Genomic DNA, 20,883 nt, shown 5'->3' with positions numbered 1-20,883 from the left:
CCAGAGATTAATTGGTGTCAGCAGCCTCATAAGCAAACTTTCCCGACTGTTGCTCATGGAAGGAGAGATTAAACTCAAAAGGCCTAACTCAAACAGCACAGTTTAACTTCTCCTGCTGCCGCTTATCTGCGCAGCATTTGCAATGCACACTGCCATTCAAAGGGAGGGAAAAGAAGTAAAAATTACTCTCTGAGGAAGATACTATTCTTCAGGACAAACGTAGAGGGTATTTAGCCTCAAAAGATCTACAGATATACAAAGTTTTTTGAGTATGCCTCTACCTAACCACATTACCTAAGGCCCTGGCCAGCTGCGCTGGACCTTTATTTACATGTGCTCTGAGGCATGTGCTGCTAAGAATTATTTTTGGCCAAAACCAAAGCACAGTATGTATTTATTCAAATTTATATTACAAGAACATTTCAAGCACTCAAAAATTTCAATGTTAAGTTATCTCTGCCTTTTTTAAAATTCAGTTCTTTAGTCTGTGTAATTTGTGCCCCAGTGTTCATAACCTGTTTACAATTTTTTCTTTTTGTTCTTGGAAATGACTTTGTTTTAATGGAATGGAGAATGTTCACATCATTTAAGATGTTCCTCCTTTCAAAAAACTTTGTTTCTCCTTATCCAAACTCTACCCCGAAATAACAGGTTTTAATTTATTGACTTTCAGTCATTAGGTATTTTGATACATAGTTTTAGGGAATATCCCTGTGATAAACTGATTCTGTTTGCTTAGCATTTCTGCAAATCATACCTTAGCATCACAAGTCAGGGGTAGCACAATGAAGACAATAACTGCAATCCCTTTGATGATGAATACAGGCATTCACAAACCTCCTGTGAGATCTCACAGGTCAGCGGAGTTACTGAGCTACAAGCAGGTGTTGAATTCCCTGAGATACCACTTAACTACACGGCTTTCACTGATTGTGAAACCCTCCATGGACTCTTTTACTTAGGACACACATAAGCCGGCTAGTAATTGTTTTGTCAGTTTCAATCACTGCAATTGAAAAAGTTTTCTAAAAATTATTTTTTGTCTGCTTAAACCAGATTATAGTAATTTGAAATATTATCTGTCACTTTTCTTCAAGAAAAAATGCATCTGAGTTTTCCTAACATTTTGTGACCTTGGAAGTGTTGTATTTTGGGTTCTGTCCTTCCAGATCAGTCAGGTTACCTAGAAAAAAGTCACCTAATTCAGTGTTTGTTTTCCTATAATGTGCATAGATTACGTGAGGGGAATACAGTCCCTCAGAATTGACCACAAGATATGGAGGCAGGTAACTATCAAGATCCAAAGTTTTGAGGTATAATTCAAAGAATTTATTTTTTAATTGAACTTAGCTGAAAATGAAACTAAACGAAAAAAGCTAGTTTAACTGAATTTTGTGGCAGTTCTCATTTGGAAATGCCAAAACAGGATTTTTTTTTTTCCTTTTCCCTACCTAAATTTCCATTCAAAATCAATTATTTTTGCTTTTTTTTTCCCACATATATAGACAGGGATATATGTAGAAAAAGTTAACCTTTGTTATGATTTCATTCAAAATATAAACTAATATTCAAATGTTCAAATTAAAACTTCCTTTCCTATTTACCTCATCTTTGTAAGTTATCTATTTAAAAACATAGTTAATCCTGCCAAACTTCCCCTGCTGTCCTTTAAAATATAAATAAATTTTCAATGCTGCTTCATTTCTAACATTCAGTGAAGCAGAGGTGCTCGCAATCAAAAGTCCAATTGTGAAAAGAAGGGACAAATAGGAGATTTGCAGTTCATCCAAATTCTGACAATTCTGACCTTTGGATTAAGAAATATTCACCACTACTGCAGCTGACTTCTGCTCTCTGTACCCTATTCACCATGAATGTTAACAAGATAGGGTGAATTAATAATTATTTTGCTTTGTTAAAGTTGTCTCTGGAGTCTAAATGTTGCCAAGTTCTTCCAGTCTTTGCTGATCTCTGGCAAAGCTTGCAAGTTCCTGGAAATTTCCCAAGCCAACTTAGAAGCTGCAGAACGACAGCAAAAGAGTAATGAAAAATATCTGGGGATTATAATAATTGTACCCTGTTTACACTGCTTATCTCTTCTTTGCATTCTTCTTACAATTTCATGTAATTACACTTTGACAAAAAAGAGAATCTAAAAGTCTTCATATGTGGATGTTTTTCTTTTATTCAGAAACTGCAAACACACACATATAAGAGGTTATTCCTGAGTTCTGATGTCTATTAATCTACCACACAAAATATTTTCTCTTGCAGCCAGAGGACTATTACAGGGTTTGTTGCTTCTGTCTTTTGAGATGTATGGGAGGCTGAGGCTTTTTGGCAGACAATATCTGGGACAGGCAGGAAACACAACCCATAAAACCACTTGCACAACTGAAAAATTATGAGACACACAGGTTACTTCTGAAACCTCATAAAAATAAGTGTTTATTCAGGAATCATTCAAAACTTTGCCTCAGTTGGGATACTTTCAATGTTTCCTACAGCCTGGCTTTTTCCATCTTATCTTCACTCCCATCCTTGAAGTTACTGCTCAGGCTTATTATTTCACTCCCAAACACCTCCCTAACTTAGCACTCTTTATTCAGACTGTTTATTTGTTCTTAGTTTTCATGTACCTAGTAGCTGCCAGGAACTGCCCTTGGCCATCCAGCAGTTAATTTCAGGCTTCTGTTCCAGTCTTTGAATTCCGTGTATACTGATTCATATGATATTATTTTGTCTTTGTCTGATGCCAAAATCCTATATTGTATAGCAGCCTATGTACGTCAATCTACCTCCCTGCTCTTCACAGGTCTTGCTCTTCTTTTTTCTGTATTTAAATGAGGTGTCTCTGTTTCTTGGGCTGAGAAGAACAAATGCTGAAAGAATGGAAAAAACTTTTCCTTGTTTGTATGTAGTGCAGTATCTGTAAGCTCAGCTGGGCCTAAGGCTATAATGATAGAATATGAATTAAAACTTTGATTATCATAAGCACAGTAAAATTCCCATTTTTGACATAAAGGATGCATCTGCTATGCAGTTTTCAATTCTTAAGCCTTTGTGAAAATTAGGAGTTTTTTGGGGGGGAAAGAAGAAAAAAAGAAGCGCTCATTATTTTCATTCAGCATAGGCAAAACAAAGAATATCCATTTTCTTCAGAGGCTGAAGATCAGGTTTTGCTTGTGTTTTTTGCTTTCAAGTTTTGCCAGATTAATGTATTGCTGCACAGGATATCTTTGAATAGCTGTAATTGCAACTGGCGCTGTCAGATTCTGTGTCCTAAGCTTGATACCTTCACTTGGCTATTAAATACTCAGTGGGTTTGGTTTTTTTTTTCCCCTAAGATGGCTTCGAAATGGAACTGAAATCGACATTGAAAGTGATTATCGCTTCAGTTTAATAGAAGGAAGTTTGATCATCAGCAACCCCAGTGAAATGAAAGATTCTGGACAGTACCAATGTTTAACTACCAACATGTTTGGCAGTATTTTAAGCAGAGAGGCTGTTCTTCAGTTTGCATGTGAGTAACATTTTTTTAAATATTGATAAATCAGATCTTTACATTGCTTGATAAGGCATTAAATTGCAATTTGAATATGTTATACAAGTGACACTGACATTGTTGAGCTAGAAAAAAATATTAGACATAAAATACTTCGTGGATGTTAGTGATTTTCTGTAGACTTGTTACTTTTAAAACAGAATCATCAGGGAAAATAACTCTAGTACATGATCTCAAATGCTGTACTTTAATGGCATACTTGAATACTCTGCAGTGATGTATTTCACTCATTGCTAGTTTCCTGAAACATCTATCATTTTGCCACACTCTCTGAGCAGGAAAGAAAGAACTGTAAACATAGGAATAGAAAGAGATAAAGTGCCTATATATCTATTGAATAGTATGCACCTAACTGCTTTTTTTCATGTATATATGTATGTAAATATATATGGTTTATGTCCTTGTTTTTACATACATATCCTTTCATACATATACATATCCTTTCATACAATACAAAAGTAAAGGGGTTTTTATAGTCATTAATGGAAACCAAAAATGTCTTAGCTTTTGTAATCATTCACTACAATATACTTTTCAGAATATATCAATAGTTCATGATCCCAAGTAAACACTATGGTCTATCAATAGGATGCTCTATATTCAAACATACTAGCAGGAAAAACAGGGCCAGGATTTCTCTCCAACCCTAACTTCCCCTCAGCATTTTACAGGAAGAAATTCAACATAATTTTATTTGTTTATCTAAATAAATCCTACCATGAATGGTTTTTAAGAGGAGGAGTGAAAAAAGAAACTCCATCCTAGTTTCTCAGATCCCGCTGAAAATAAGACAATCCTATTAAATATGAGGCAGATCTTCATATAGCCACAGCTGGAAAAATGGGTTTAAGGAGAAGTTGCCATCTGCATGTCTACTAACACATCTGGTGTTGTCAAGAACTCAGCAGTGAGGTCTGATCTTCCCTTGATCCACCCCTCCCTGGTCAGGTCAGACTTCTTTAATTTATTGCTTTATTCTTATCTGCTACATATTCCTTCAAGGTATTTGTTAGGAGATCATGGTACTATCCACCTACTTCTGAGCTGGGAAGAATAATGACATTTGTAAAAATTTGCTCATGCCATGGCAGCATGGTTAAAACTCTAAGCACCACAAGAGTATCATGGTATTATTGGACTTAAATGTAGCTTCTGAGAAAATCTTGCTGCATTTTGTCTTTTAGACAAGAAAACTATCCTACAACAAATCTCTTGGTTAGAGAAGCCAATCACTGGTAAAAATGCATGGTTCCACAGTCTGAACCTCAGATTTCTGTTCCCAGGTCAAGAGTAGGGCTAAGAGGTGGCTATTTAAACTCCAATTGAAAAAAAAAAAAATAAAGAGGGAAAGTGAGAGCTGAAGCTCAATTGAAGAACTTTGAGTTTCAACAATTGAAGGCCTATGAGTTTCAATAGCCACATCCACATCCAATAGTTAATTCAGGTGCCCATATTATTACCTTCTCCATTAAAATAAATTTAGATAAAGTAAAAAAAAAAAAAAAAAAAGAAAAGATTTTGTTTCAAGGGTTTATTTTCATTGGATTTTTAAGTTTGTATTATCTTACAGACCTACTTTTACAAGTATCAAAATTATTACATTTTAATGTCTGGAATGTGATTTCTGTCCATTAAAGTATTTGGAAATTGTTATGTAAGTTTCTTAGGAAAGTTTAATGGCAAAATGATTTTTGGAAGTGCTGAGGTGTAGTAAATAATGCTGCAGGACTTGCATCAGAGAAAAAGCTGTTATAAGGACATAAAAATATTTTTAAAATGTTAGAGTAATAACTGATTGAAGCTCTTTTAGAAGAGTTTGTGAGAAACTTGTTCACAAGAGCAATTTCCAGTTCAATGTGTATTTGTAGTTTCATTTCTATGTAGCATGATACTTTCTCTTCTGATCTTGTTTTAATGCTTCTTCAATTCCCTGATCTTAAATAGTTGCTGTCCATGTTGAAATAATATTTGCATTATGCAGCATCTCAGATTTTAGTGTTGTTTAAATTAATTCAAGATTAATGATGTCACCACACTGTAAGCTCATACTAACATACCAGAAGCTTGTATCACTGAAAAGTTGTTTTAGGTCAGATCCAAGAGCCACCTCTTCCAGTGGCTCACCACCTTTATAGGGAAGTATTTCTTGCTAACAGCTGGCCTGCATGTGTCCAGTTGATTTCAGTAAGACAGAAAGTAAAGCATTAGAATAGATTTTTTTAGGAAATGTCCTAACCTTAAAGTAATTAAAGTAATTGGTGTTCTACAGTTTTACTGGGATTTAATGGCTTGAAGGGTTATCTATAATACCAAGGAAAAGCAAAGCCATTTCTGACTATGAGATACAGAGCTACACATAATGGCCTTCGTTTTCTTTTTTATTGCTGAAAACCATGGATATTGATTCCAAAATGTTAGAAACATACCACTTTCACTGGAAAAAAAAAAAAAAACAACAAAAATTAAGTTCATGTAACTGTTTGAATGCAATTCAAACAATTGGTTGTACCTCTGTGGAAAATAGTTACCTCTTTGCAACTTGAAAGTCGTTCTTCTAATTAAAAAGAGAAAAGGCATGCAGCTCAAAATGGAGCAGGGATCATTAACCAAGGCCTTTGACACCATCTTAAGGACAAAGTGTGTACTCTAAGGTGCCTATGTAAAAATACCATGAAACCTGAAAAAGGAGAGCATGTTTATTACACTGGCCCTTAGTTCTCTCCCAGTTCCATGGCCAAAAGCCCCGTTGCTATGGTTATTATCATGTAATTCAGCACTGGTGATGCATTGCAAATATAAATGTTTATGTACTATATCATTTGCATATGTGTGCACAGTTAAAATAGGAAATACTTTGAGGTACTTATATCATGTCTTTGGATTTGAAAGAGAAAGAGATATAAAGTGAACATTACTCTGTATGTGCTTAGAGATATAATACTTGAAATAACCTACTCTATCGCTGGTTATTTTTATGGACCAAAATTGGAAGACCAGTTATGTGCAGTTAAAGGTCTGCCTGAAGTTTTAAACTACCACAGCAAGTACTTTTGAAGATTTAAACTCAATAAAAGTTCTCTTTTCTCTTTTTCTTTGCATTTCCTATGATGTCTCATGCCCAAGGTCATGCTGGTTTATGCTATTTTTAGAGAGCAAGTAAAAAAAAAAGAAAACTATCCCATGCTGTAAATGAAATTAGAAGTATATTTTTTCCATAAAAACAAAACCTGATGCATAATTGAAAAAAATAGATATATTTCAGCTTGACTAAGTCTATCTGCCTTACTGCAAAACAACTGCATATTTTTGTATGGGGTACCACAGCTTCTCTTTGGGGCAGTGTCCTAATAACTGGCTACAACAGCAGATGTATTTTGTGCTTACCTTTGCCACATGTACAATATCTATATTCCATTAGGTCACAAAACAAAATTGCTTTCTTTTATCTGTGGATTATTCAACCTTTCACAAGCCTAGCATCTCAGTGATATTTACAGTCTGGACTAAAAACTTAAAGTGGTAGGGGAAAACAAGTTCTCACCTGTCATTTATGGAACACCTCACTGCAATTTTTTTAATCCAATTGTCACTGGCTTCTTTGCATAATTTCCTTTTTTCTTTTACTAAATCTGTCTTATTCCCTTTAATCTACAATGAAGGGTATTGATTAGATTTAATTTAAATGTCTTTTTCCAATGGATGATCTACGATGACTGACCAATGATGTACAGAATAAAAAGTCACCCATGCTGCAGACTTATATATCAATAGTTTCCTGAGGAGACAGCCTGCACATTGCCCATTCTATCACAGCACATTTTGTCAACCTTTTAATTGACTTCACCTACTAAGAATTTAATTTAATCACCTATGTTTCTTTCCTGCCATCATGCTCCCTGGACACCTTATTGGATATATATCATAATTTCCTAGCATTAATTTGTAAACAGTTGATTTATTTAAACCCTCTAGACTTGAGAAAAGCCTTTGTTTCTCATGTTCACTCCAGAAGAAGCACAATTACAAAATGGCATTACAATAGCAACATTTACTTCAAAATCATATCAATCTAAACAGTTTTAGGTACTATAAATGAAAGGTGAAAACTGAAGTGAGAAAAGAAATCAAAATGCAGGTGGTAGTACTTTCAGTTTCAAAAGTGTCCCTGATCATCCTGTAATAAACTTTTAAGTTTGTGACTGCTTTGTTCTGAAAGCATCATAGCTGTGTGAAGAATGTTACTGTATCAGTTAGGAGTAGCTACACATACAACAGTGACTTGCACTACAATATTTTGGATTTTTTTCTTCACTATCTCAGTATGCTCTCTTCAGAAAATATATGCTTAAAAGGCACCTGAAAACCATATGTAAATGCCAGAAAAAGTAAATTTTGTGTAGAACTGTTTGCATTTTATTAATAAATAATTTATTATTTTAAGGGTATCATTTAGTGAATTTGAAATTAATGTGAATTTGTCAAACTCTACCAACAGTTTCAGCTGTTCTTTCCAGCCACAATTTCCTACATAAATGTTCAAACTACTCACGCATATCTACTTTAAAATTCTGCAATCTAGCCCTTTCTTTTTTTAAGAGGATCAGGAAATAAATTAACTGAAATATATACTTTTTTCATATAAAAATGTTGAAAAAATATGTTTTCAGCCAGAGTAGAAGTCTGGAAAATGAAATTGTTTGAATTTTAGTTGTGACGATACTTTGTTGTTTAGTGAAATATTCAGCTTATATAACTAAGTTCAGTGGTGCAAAATGCTAAGGACTTTGGCTCTAGTCTAAAAAGGCATTTCATCTCAAAGTATCTGCATAATCCTTTTGAAGCTGGTGGAGTGATGTACATCCTTAAAATTCAGCACATGCTTAAGCTCTTTGTTGTTGTGAAACATAAGACTTCCTGAAGCAAAATTTGAAACAATCTGTATGGATTTGTTGCCAGTGTCATCATGACAGACACATAATGGGTTTAATTAAGCCTTCTGTCATTCATTTCTTGATTCTTTTTTTTAAGTGAATAAATACCTTAGAATAATAAACTTTAGTAATAAAAAATAGCGGAACTCATTGCAACTCATTTTAAGCAGCATTTCTCAAAGATCTCCTGTTGGAAATTACATATCTGTCTTGGTTCTCTGTTGTGGCAATGGTGATTCTTCAATGAAAATTTGCCTCCAACCTCACTTTACATAGTGAGAATCACTTTCTGAATCCAAGTCTGAAAACAAGTATGGTGAAATTAGTAAAATAAGCAGGTCATCTAAAACTGTGAGGACAGCACCCGCTCTTTCTGAAAGAATGGCAAAATTAATGAATTTTATGTTGTTCAAATTTCCAAACAAATCATTGAGTATTGCCAAACAGTAAACCCTCTGGGAGTCCAGCTGTATTCAGGAGTGGTGTCCAGTGAAAGCTTAGGAAAAAAAATAAGCAACTTGTTTCCTGGAGCTCGCCTTCCACAGTATACCTTTGGAAATGGTCTCCTGACCCTATCAAGAGCAGCCTGTCTGTAAGAGCATAAGATCAGCTCTGATAGACTGCCTCTATGTTTCTGTCCCTTCAGTTCTGCTTTTGAAGCTGTCTGAAAATTGCAGTCAATTTCCATTTTTCCATTGCTACATCAGCATTTAAAAATCTTGCCTCTCCATTAAAACACTTTAAAGAGCAAAGGAAGCCCAATCCTTTCCTATCTACAAAAGCAGGTGCTTTCTTTCACAAAGACAAAAGGAGAGTGGAGAAATTCTTTCATCTTGTGTCTGTTGTCTCAAAACAGTATCCTGTCATTTGCAAAAGGGGTTCTTTGTGCTAGAGTAAGCATTCCCTAGCACTGAGAGCAAATCATATGTAAAGTTCCACATCCATAATTCTAAACTGATTTACCTTCCAAGACACAGAGTGCTTCTAAATTCTCTTTTGAGAACGGCCCCTAGTCAATTCTGCTAACACCCAAAATGTTACAAGAATTACCTTGGAGAAGGCTGTGGTCCTACCAAAGAATCCCAGATACTCTTCCAACAAAGTGACAGTATCTGTGAAAAAAATCCAGCGCAGGAGATTATTTCTTTATGCCTTTCACTATATTAGTTTGGACAAAATCTTTGTCCAAAAGGCAAAAATATGACTTTCCTTGTTCTCCCAAAAGAAGTTGGTTCCTCTTTGTCCTTAGAAACAACTTACTCATTCCTTAACTTCATCCTCTTGAATTTTCTGTGGTGAAATCATATATCACCTCAGCCTGAGAGGGACATTCTGACAACACTGAGAAAGAAAACTCAGGAAGATCTAATATAGCAAATCTTTTATTCTTAATTAAAATTAAAATTTACTCTTTTGCATGATAGCGCTAGAATGCAGGCAGTGTGAAAAGTTGAGGTCAGATCCCTGATTAGGGATTATGCATCAATACAGCACAGATTTGATACTTATTAGGATAAGTTACTAGCTTCAGAAAGGGATATCAGCTCTGGATGTACTCCATTGAACAACATTTACTATCTCATTCCATTTGAATTGCACATAGGATAACTTCAATCTCATTTATCCTCATATCCATCAAGCACCAAAAATTTATTATTATTTCCAACTATTTAAGTAGAAATGAGATTTATTAATCTGGTCAAATTTATTTATTGCTACGTAATTTTTGATGCCAAAAAAGTATTCTGAGGTGTAAGTTCTGCTTGGTCTTTTACTCTGAAAATGTACTTTACACAATACATTTTATATTTCTTGTTCTTTGGAAGAATTAATAGAAGTCAGTCATGTAGAGAGACACAGTTTGAAATGTAATTACAGCAATCATTTAAAGATGCATAGTACATCTACTGACTTCTCATTTTAGCATTGTGCATTTCTCTGCAGGACTGGGAGGCTGGTGTTTAACCTGCCCATAACCTATCTCACCTATCCTTCACAATCTAATCTATCATGCTAACGAATCATTAGACTTGGCATTTAAATATAAATGACAGTAATTAAGATCAGCATTACTAAACAGGAGAAATTTTAAAAGGTTGAAGGAGAATTTTGTGCCAAGACCAGACAACACTTTGTAAATTTCCCTCACAAGTTCTTTCTCAGACTGACTTTTGGAATTTACTGTGTCATCTCTCTACTTAGACCCTTCCAGGTGTGGTATATAGTGGAGACCACGACTGTAAATTCTTTCAAATAAAAAGTTTTACTTGAAATTTCATGCACGGTATTTGTAGTGCTACCATGACATTCCTACTCTCATTTTTCTCCCTCATTTATCCTGACACAGATGTATTACGGCTTTCCTGAGAAACAAATCAGGCTCCTGGTCTCATTGAAAAGTAAAGTGATCTGACTGGTTATTCTTCTGTTTATAAGTGCAGAGGCACAAGTACTTGTGATAGTACAAAGGAAAGAGCAGCACAAGCTTGGGAGGGAAGAAGAGAGAAGTGGACAGGGCATCTAAGCTGATCTAGGAACTGTACTCTTTATAAATGCAGTGGAGTCACTTTCGATGATACTTGGGAACTCAGGGAGGAAAAGTTCTAGGAAAGAGTTGAGCTCTTTCTGAGTTAGTAACACTGGAGAAGTCTTACTAGTGTTATAAGTGTTATTATGAATAGAAGCCTACAATGAATAAAGGAGATTGATCATCAAAGAAAACATCTGGAAGGTTGTGAAACACACGGATAAAATGAGAATTAGGAGAAGTCAAGTTGAGTTTGCCTGGCAAAGGAAATGAAAGAGAATACATATAAGTTTTTTAGTTAGATTACTAAAAATTAAAAATAAGAGATAGTGGGATAAAATTAAAATTAATCTACATACGACCCCAACTTCAATGGTCACCTTTGTTCAGTTTTCTATAAGGGCTGAGCAGCTTACACATCTGTTTCCATATGAAGCATGAGATAACAGTAACAGAAAATTGCATTTACTTTGGGAATGGGAGAAAACAAGAATGTAAGAGTAAATCCAGACTTAAACTAGTTCCAACATCCATGAAATTTAGTACTTCAGTGACTATACTTTACAACAACGTACAATTCCAAGACCAATTTGTCTTTTGTCCTTGATATTTTCACTAGTGTTCACAGCAGAAATCTAATTAAATCACCTAAAGATGCCAAGATGGGAAGTTTTGTCAACATGGAAGTTGTATTCTGAACTGAATAATTATATAATTTATTTTTAGCATTTTGCATTCAAAATCATGAGCATGGTAATATAACTGTTGATTTGTTTGTCATGTCTTGTAATTATTTTGAAAGCAAAATCAAAATAATTTCCAGTTGTCAACTGACCGGTGACAATGATGACATCAAAAGCCTTTGCAGATAACCGCCATATGATGATAATGTCAAATTCTGTAACATTATAGTCTAAATTCTGTGAGATTTGGTAGTTTTTTCATGTCTGCCATCAGCATCTAGCAGCTTACAGCTTCTTCTACACTGGTTTTAAATGTCACATGTTAGAAGTAGCTTTCATAGTACATGGTATATATATATATATATATAAAGAAGCAAATTCTTTCTATAAAATATACTGTAATCTGTCTCCATATACAAACACACACACATGCACATACAGAGCTAAACAAAAAAAAAATCCCCGAAACAAACCTTTTAATTAGGTTTTAGCCCTACACCTCATCGAGCATGGAAACATGTAAAAATGTCCTCAGGATTCTATAAATATGTAAATCCTGAGCCCACCCACATACCTACCACACTAATTAAAACAAAATGCATTTAGTGAGAAATTTATATATTGTGTGTCTAGTAACACATTAAATCTTACAGTAAATTTTATTAGAGTTGCAAGGTCAAACATCCAAGCTACAGGATGAGGGATCCATCATTGTCTATACAGTCTGAATTTTGCCTTGAATGCTGGAGTTCTTAAATATAGAATTGTCACAAAATCCCCTTTTTTCTGGGTTTTTTTTTCTTTTTTCCTTTTTTTTTTCTTTTTATTTTATATTAGACACACTAGACTCAGGTCACAGAAGAATTACTGTGCACTTACTGAATGTTCTATTTTCTGTTGTTCAGTGCACAGCCCCCTGCCTTCATTAATTCAGACTATTCAAAACCTACTCTGAGGATGAAATTAATTTCCTCAGAAGCCTTTTATGGCGCTCATCATAACAGCATCTAAGTGCTTCATGAACATTAATGCGTTTATTTTACAGTGTTCCTGTGAAGTGAGTAGATATTACTATCTCCTTTTTATAAATGGAAAACTAAGACACGAGAGATTAATGCAAAATATCCGGTAATTTGGGGAGCTGTGTATGAGCTCAATGGGTGCTGCTTTTCCCAAATGCTTAGAGGAGCCAGAACTGATCAGTCTCCTATTCACCACTCTGACTAATCTTTTTCTCAGCCTTTGTATCTGTACCCTGCATCTGGTTTCTGATCTCTCTCCTATTTTCGATAAGGCTGCTGATCCCATTTCCACTCTCCTTATTTACTGAAGGCATCTGTTTGATCAAAAATGATAGCAGCATCTTTCCAGCTCTATTTTAGTCTCCTTGCACACATTCTGCTTAATTGCCTGCCGTTCCTCTGTCTCACATTTCCCACTTCCTGGCTCCTAAACTCTCTTTCCTTGTCCTTATTCAATACATTCTATAACATGCTTTGTCTTTCCATACCCTGCTGCATCCTCAACGGACTGAATGGACACTTAGTTACATTTACTGAGAGTAACTAAAACAGAATCTTCCAATGGAAAGGTGTTGCCATCTTAATCACTGTACTTGCTATCTGTGGTGTTTATAATAATGGATAGATTTCCTGACAGTATGAATATCCATTGACAGAATGGATTTTTTTTGTTAGAATTGTTTATATATCTTCAGGCTAAATAACTTAAATTGCCCTTCCATTAGCTCTCATAAGTGGGCCAAATACTGGAATGGCAATCTTAACAATTCATTCAGTAAGAACTTACACTGATAATTCAGTATTTTCTCTACTAAATTATCAAATTATTACTACAGATGACACTATAATGAAACAGGTGCCCCTTGGATAAATTTCTGCCTGGAATGACACTTAAATACTTTTCATTTATAAACTTTTTTTTTTTACTATGAGATTTCAACCATCTTCACTCATTAACAGAGATTAACTCTATGTTTTGGTTAGTGACTGCAAGACTGTCATTTAAGTCATCTGTTATTCAGTCATCTTCTGAATTCCATTTTCTTCCTGTTCTTGCCTCCTTTATGGCTCACAAATGAAAGACTGTTCCTCCATTGAAATGAAAGTGCGAGAAATAGAGAAAATCTTAGTGTATGGTCATTACTAGCCATGATGTGCCACGAATGTGAGAAAGAACTCTTAAAATTTTTCTTAGTTTCAGAACTGGTTATATAAGGTCTGGTAACATATAATACTCTGATATTGGAAAGTGGAACAGCCATTAATTTTTAATTGAATCTTAAAACTGTCGTTACTTCATTAAAATCAGATCTGCTAAAAAAAAGTGAATTTATCATGGATAAAATATGTCAGTGAATGTAAAAGTTGAGCAGAAATATTAGTAAGAAAATCATAGCTAGTGGAATGAAAGAAAGTATTTTCAATTCAAGATTGCCTTGTGGCAATCTCAATAGAAAAACCAATCCTTTAAGTACTTTATCCTGCCGAACACAGTTGCCAGCACAGTTGCCAGTGAGCACTCTAAGTCACCAGGTTAGCATTCAGGAGAAAGATCTTGGCTGTGTATTTTGGTCAAAGTTCTCTAAAAGATAGAGTTTTGTACTATGTGAACGAATGATGTTTAAATACTGGGATACCAATTCCGCAGGAGATTTAGGCATTTCTTTTCTTCTTAGTCTAAAACTGACCCTTTTTTATTTCTGTCATGGTAAGATTCCAAATCAATATATTTTGGAGTCAATGAAATATGATTTTTTAATAAAATCAATTTTTTATACATTGGTTAAGAATATCCTATTATATTGAAATAAAGTAGTTTTTAGAGTAGTTTGAATACTGCAAATTTGACATTGTACAATGTTATACTACAAATATAAGAAATTCATATCTATATGTTATGTGTATATAGACATGGCAAAACTTGACCCAGTACTGCCAAAACTAAAAGCCCATAAAGCTATTTTTATGTATAAGAATGGTAAAAAAATACTGAGACAGAAAAGCCATTATAATGATCTTAATTTTTTTTTCTGAAAAGTATGACGCTAAGTCTCTAAATTCCGTTCTACTTATTCAATTGTTGGAGTGAAGTTATAAGAAGGTAATCTAATAAGAAGGAAAGGCTGCATATGAAGTCGTAGTGAAACTGGATTTGAAGGGACTAACCCCTCTGCCATTGTCAGGGACACCTTACACTGGACAAGGTTCCTCAAAGGCCCCATCTGATCTGACCTTGAATACTTCCAGGAATGGGGCATCCACTGTTTCTCTGGGCAATCTGTTACAGTGCCTTAACATCCTCACAGAAATGAATTTCTTCTTAATATGTAACATAAACCTACTCCCTTTCACAGTTTAAAGCCATTTCCCCTTGTGCTGTCACTAGCCCTCCTGATAATGACTTTCTTCCCATCTTTCCTGTAGGCCTCTTGTCATTCATTTCCACAACAGTCATATATTGTCTTCTAGGTAACACAGAATCCCAGAATCACAGTTAGAAGGGACCCTCAAGGATCCTCAAGTCCAGCTCTTGGCTCTATGCAGGACCATCCTCAAGAGTCACACCATGAACCCAAGAGCATTGTCCAAATCCTTCTTGAACTCTGTCAGGCTGGTGCTGTGACCACTGCCCTGTGGCCCAGCCACCCTCTGGGTGAAGAACCTTTCCTGATATCCAACCTAAACCTCTCCTGACACAACTTCAGGCCATTCCCTCAGGTCCTGTCACTGGTCACCACAGAGAACAGATCAGTGCCTGCTCAGACTCTTCCCCTTGCACAGAAGATGCAGAATGCAGTGAGGTCTCCCATCTGTCTCCTCTTCTCCAGGCTGAACAAACCAAGTGACCTCTTCACACAGAATAAAATGGAGATATCCTCACCAGAGAGAATTTTTTTTTGAGTACATCTGTTTTTTCAAGTATTACATTTAGACACATATCAGTGCATAAAATTGTACATTTAATCTTCCTAGGAGCAATACTATTTGAAAATAATAATTCCCAAGATCAGTTGTTTTCTACATCCAAAAGTTTGCAACCTTCTCTAATAAGCTTGTTTTGCAGTTCTTTCACTTTCTACAAAAAGATCTGAAGATCTGTAAAATATATAATGGTTTGGGTTTTGTTTTTTTTTTAGATAACCAAGCTTTTCAGATCAGTTACAAAGATTTCTTATCTTCAGACTTTATCGATTCAGATCCTAGCACTCTAGCAGTGCATTGAAATGAAGACAGCATTCATCAGTCTACTTCAGTTAGTTAGGGCTGCCAAGTTTTATTCCTTCTTTTCATTTTAATCTTATTGAGTACTCTGAAGTACAATGAGTTTTCTAGGATATTGCTTATATTTTCTTGTTTATTCTTATCTCAGTTAATAAAAACCAGTCAAGGCAAGTGAATCAGTCACTGATGCATAAAACCAAAACAAAATATTTTCTAAAAGCAAGAAAAACTGCAGCTTAGCAGCTGAAAAATCTGTAAATTATGTTTGTCATAGAGCTCCATGCTTTCAGTATTGATGGTCTTAAAATGCTTTCATCCACTTTAACTGATCCTTTTTTCCAGATAGTAATTATGACTGATGCCTTTTAAGCAAAGACTGCAGATATGTCTGTTGTTGCTATGAAAATGCAAGTGAACTAGGTCACTGCTGCAATATGCTGCAATGTGAGACTTCATTTTGTAAATGTTTTAGATTCCAGAGGATTTACTTCTGGGTTTGCTCAAATCTACCTTAATACTGAAATGAAATATTTATATTGGTCTTAGTACAATCAGGTGGTCATTTTGTTTGACAAATCGGGTCACCTTTAAGGGAATTAAGATTTTGTGAGCTGCAAACTCATTTAGGGTTTTGATACACTGCTCATTGTCTGAACCACGATATTGGCACACATGGTCCAATACAGTAACAATGACACAAAGCAGCTGGAAAGCACATTCTCCTCAACCAGCCAGGGTGAAATATCAGACTTTGGTCCTGAACTGAAAAAAAGAGATTTCTTTAGAACTCTAGAAGGGGAAAGCAAATATAATGAAAATCATTTTCCATCAGTAACGTGGCACTTTGAAAAAGCTTTTCCAAATGTCTTCTCACTGTGGTTAACTGTACATCCTTTTTTTTTTTTTTACTTTAAGTAATTTGTTCATACAATTTTCTGGGAATGCCCTGGTAAAAATAAATATGTGGACAGAGATCTAAATGCAAGTAATTTATATATTAAAGACATTTTACTTTCTTCACTGTTAGTAATTATTTTCTATGTGCAAAGGCAACAGCTGAAATCACTGACATTGATTTTCAAGATGGGAGCCAACAAGCAACATCTTGAAACCTAGTTCCCAAACTAAATCATTAGTAAGCATCTCACATCTCTGTCTATTCTGCGTTATCACATCAATGGAACATACAATCTAGAATTTGTATCCATGTCTTGGTTTGCCATTGGAAGGGTCTTTGCTGATTTCATGTAATTTATCTGGGGTGCAAACACCAAGGCTGTGAAAGATTAATGTGATGTGATACCTAAAATTAAGTTGGAAGCAATTACAGAAAGGGTGGATTTTATATATCTTACTGACATTGCCTACAAGTAAAATACCTACAGGAGCAACTTTACATTCATGGTTTGTACCTGTCTGATAGAAAAAGTTGCAAAAAGTATAAAAACCTTTTGTACTTAAGCATAGGCATTTTGAAAAAGGACTATAATAAAAAGTTTACAAGTTTCAGTGTTTGAATTATAATGCCTGCAAAGATGATGTTTCCGCTTCAGCTCTTTAAAATACTGCTTGAAATGGGAATGCATTTATGCACTTAAGGTTTGATTTATAAAACTTCTATTTACTTTTATGCAGGTTCTTTGCATAATTTACTTGGTAAAAGTAGAACAGTTTTAGTTTACATAAATCACATTTTTCTTTACTTTTTTCATGGAAACTCTTGTGGATGCTATGTCATCATTCTTATTTCAAGAATGTGCATTAAGACAAAAAAGGGTTGAAGGTGTGAAAGAATTGTGGTAATCTCAGACTCCATAAACAGATTGCACTGCAATATATTTTATTTAAAGAAAAATAGTGGAAACATTTTACAATAATGTGCAGAAACTAGAGTTGCCTGGAGAAAGGTAAGACAGCAATAAAAAAAAAATTCCACTTTGAAACAGTGTGTTTGGTCTGATTTGGCACTTCCAGGATATTCACTCTGAACTTTTTTAGATGATTTCTCCATTTTCTGAAGATACATCATTAAAAAACATAGGGTTAAGTACTACACAGGACAGCTTAGCTGTCATCTTGTTTCTCAGTGATTGTTACCCATGAGACCTGTGAGTAGATGACTGGAGTATAGGCAAAAACTGATTACCACTTCTGTAAGTGTTCCCAAATTCTATAACATCCTAGATTTGGGTCAGAGGGGAGAATTTTATTTTCCATAAGAAAAGGCCAAACATAACAAACTGAACAAATTGTTTGAGATAACATATAAACATGGAAAATGAGACAATTGATCTGATGACAGTTGGCATGAAAAAATGATGTATCCAAAAACTCTTTTTTGCCTTGGATTAACACTGGAAATTTCTTCTCACGTCTTTTGAGTCCCAGAATCTCCAGGCAGGAACTGTCGAAATTAAGTCCCACCCATCACAGAAGTATAGAATTAATAGAATAGAATAGAATAGAATAGAACTGTCCGTATATCAAGGGGGCTGATACAAAAGTTATAATGGACTTTTTACCAGGGTCCATAATGGTAGGACAAGAGAAAACAGGAAAAGGGTAGATTTAGATTAGCTATTAGGAAGAAATTATTTTCTGTGAGGGTTGTAAGGCACTAGAACATGTTGTCCAAAGTGGTGTTTGTCCGGGTTCCCTTGGTTTACAATCTTACAGCGCTGCAAAGTCCAGGTTGATGTCACTGGAAATGGTACCTGTGTTTTCTTGATAGTCCATCAATTAGTGTAACTGCTGAGGTTTGCTTCCTGTCATTTTCTCCACATTTATTTGTTCAGGTGTGTGGGTGAGTGTCTCCTTAGATTTTTTTTGGGACAAGTTTCCCTCTTTCTGTTTAGTTTCCTTCCTAGTTGACGAGATCTGCTGACAGAAAACCTTGCTGGAATAAATGCTCTTCCAATCTCACTTGCCTTCATCAATTACTGAGGTCAACCAAGTTTTGTTCTTATGACTGCTTTGTATGTTTTGTTTATGACTTACTCCTGTTCTCATTAGTCTTTTTACATTGAGAAAGGACTTTAACCAGATATTCTTAAAGAAGGACTCCCACTTCTTCCACATACTATTACAAAGATGACTAGAGAGGAAAAGTTGCATCATTTCTTCACCAAGTTATGAGACTTTCACACCTCTTCTATCCCGCTTTCTGCTCATATGCAGAAGCACCCAAAAATATTAAAGGAAGCTTAAGGTCAAAAGGTTTCAAATAACCCCAATAACAACAGAAGCATTGTGCTTTTATACTTTCTCAGCTGTTTATTCTTTCAAGCAATGTCAGTTCAAACTGTGCTTTCCCCTAAGTATTAAATAAATGTAGAAGCATTTGGAGCATTAAAGTAACACTAGGCAGTCTCCTAATGTACTTTACAGTAATTTTCCTTTCATCCTGAACTGCTATGCATTGTTGTCATAACTATCATAAGAAATAAATCTCTGCTGCTCATAAGGACTGTGAACCCACATTCCATTTGCATGAATTTGCACGACATAATGTTTCCTGGGTCTATACCAGAGGATTTTTTTCCTGATCTTGGGCTCCATATCTCACAAATTATTTTCAAAAAGGAAGCAAGTAGATAGTAACCCACCTCTTTGCAGTAAGCACAGCACTCATCTTTTAATTTTTTTATTCTCTTCCCTGCAGCATCTTAATATCTGAACTCAGATTTTTCAATCTACCTGTAGCAGATATTAGATAATGGCATAACATCACTTTTTGAGCTCTGTTATAATTTATCAGCTCACCTAAAATTGGCAGTTTGTAGCTTTTCTACATCTCACTGTAAGCACATAGGTCTGGATTTTAAAGTGTGAGCTCACATTAGGGTGAACTAATAGTAACTAATTAACCCTGTTAAAATTGTTGCTAATCAACTAGTGGAATGTCACAGAAGCAATGTGTAAGCATCTATGTGTATTCAAAATGCAATATATGCTTTATATTTATCTAGCTAAAAAATATGAATATAGAAATGTGTATATATACATATATATATATGCACACATGTGCATGTACATATACGTATAAATTTTAAATTTCTGAGCCAGTCATTATTCCCAGACTTCTATACTTAATGTCACTCTATATAAGACTGATTTATTTGACATTTTTTTAATGCTTTGAACTATCTCTGTGTTCATTGGGCTATATTTGTACAAGGTTTTATAAGGAAGCAGCTGAGCCAGATAATAGTGGGGGATTCCAAGGCTGAGAAGTACATCGAGATCTTCTGATAAAGGAACATGTAATGTGAAGGAGATGTGAACCATAGAATCTGCAAAATATTGTAATGGTCATTGCCTGCTGTTAGCTTTCAAGTTTCCCTCTGTTAAATTAAATCATAAATTATTTTTCTTTCTCTAGAGATGCTTGAGATAGCATCTTGAGGTTACTCTGAACTTTCAAGGGACTGGCTCCTCCTGCACTAATTTGACCATGAATCTCTTTGCCATCAGAGGACAAATCATTGATTCTTTCAGAATATAGACTGAAGAGATGTAAAATTTTGTATTTAGCAGACTGTCTCCTGACAGGTTCAGTTAGGTAGGTTAAAAAGCTCCAATTCTTATGAAGATTTTCATGAAAACAATATAAAAATTGTCCCAAAAATTAATGATTGTAAGATCTCTTTTCTTTGTAGTAGATTGCTGTGTAGTCTTCCTACACAGCAATCTACTTACTATGTATCTGTCATCACAACTGCTTTAAGTCTGATGGAAAACTACAGAAATTACTAAGGAACTGTATTGACATATGGCTTTTGCCATCCTGCATGAAGTCCAAAGGACACAGATCTTCCCATGAAGTTCAGCTGCTCACAGAAAGCAGTTTTGGATTTAAAAACCCCAAAAGTTCATGAGAAAAAAATAGTTGAAAGTTTTCAACAGAAGTTTATTTTCTCTTCTGCATCTATCT

General features: G+C 34.9%; 1 protein-coding gene across 2 annotated transcripts in view; it reads left to right on the top strand.

Annotated features, from left to right (window-relative positions):
* Positions 1 to 20,883, top strand: part of CNTN5 (contactin 5) — a 604,610-nt gene that overhangs the window by 381,529 nt on the left and 202,198 nt on the right. For both annotated transcript variants that reach the window (XM_030945129.1, XM_030945140.1), the window contains exon 6: positions 3,348 to 3,523. In XM_030945129.1, the coding sequence (XP_030800989.1) occupies positions 3,348 to 3,523 (176 nt within the window). The remainder of the gene's footprint in view (positions 1 to 3,347; positions 3,524 to 20,883) is intronic.

Source organism: Camarhynchus parvulus, chromosome 1 (assembly GCF_901933205.1).
Source record: "Camarhynchus parvulus chromosome 1, STF_HiC, whole genome shotgun sequence".
NCBI classification, from domain to species: domain Eukaryota; kingdom Metazoa; phylum Chordata; class Aves; order Passeriformes; family Thraupidae; genus Camarhynchus; species Camarhynchus parvulus.
This window is presented reverse-complemented; position numbering and strand designations above follow the sequence as displayed.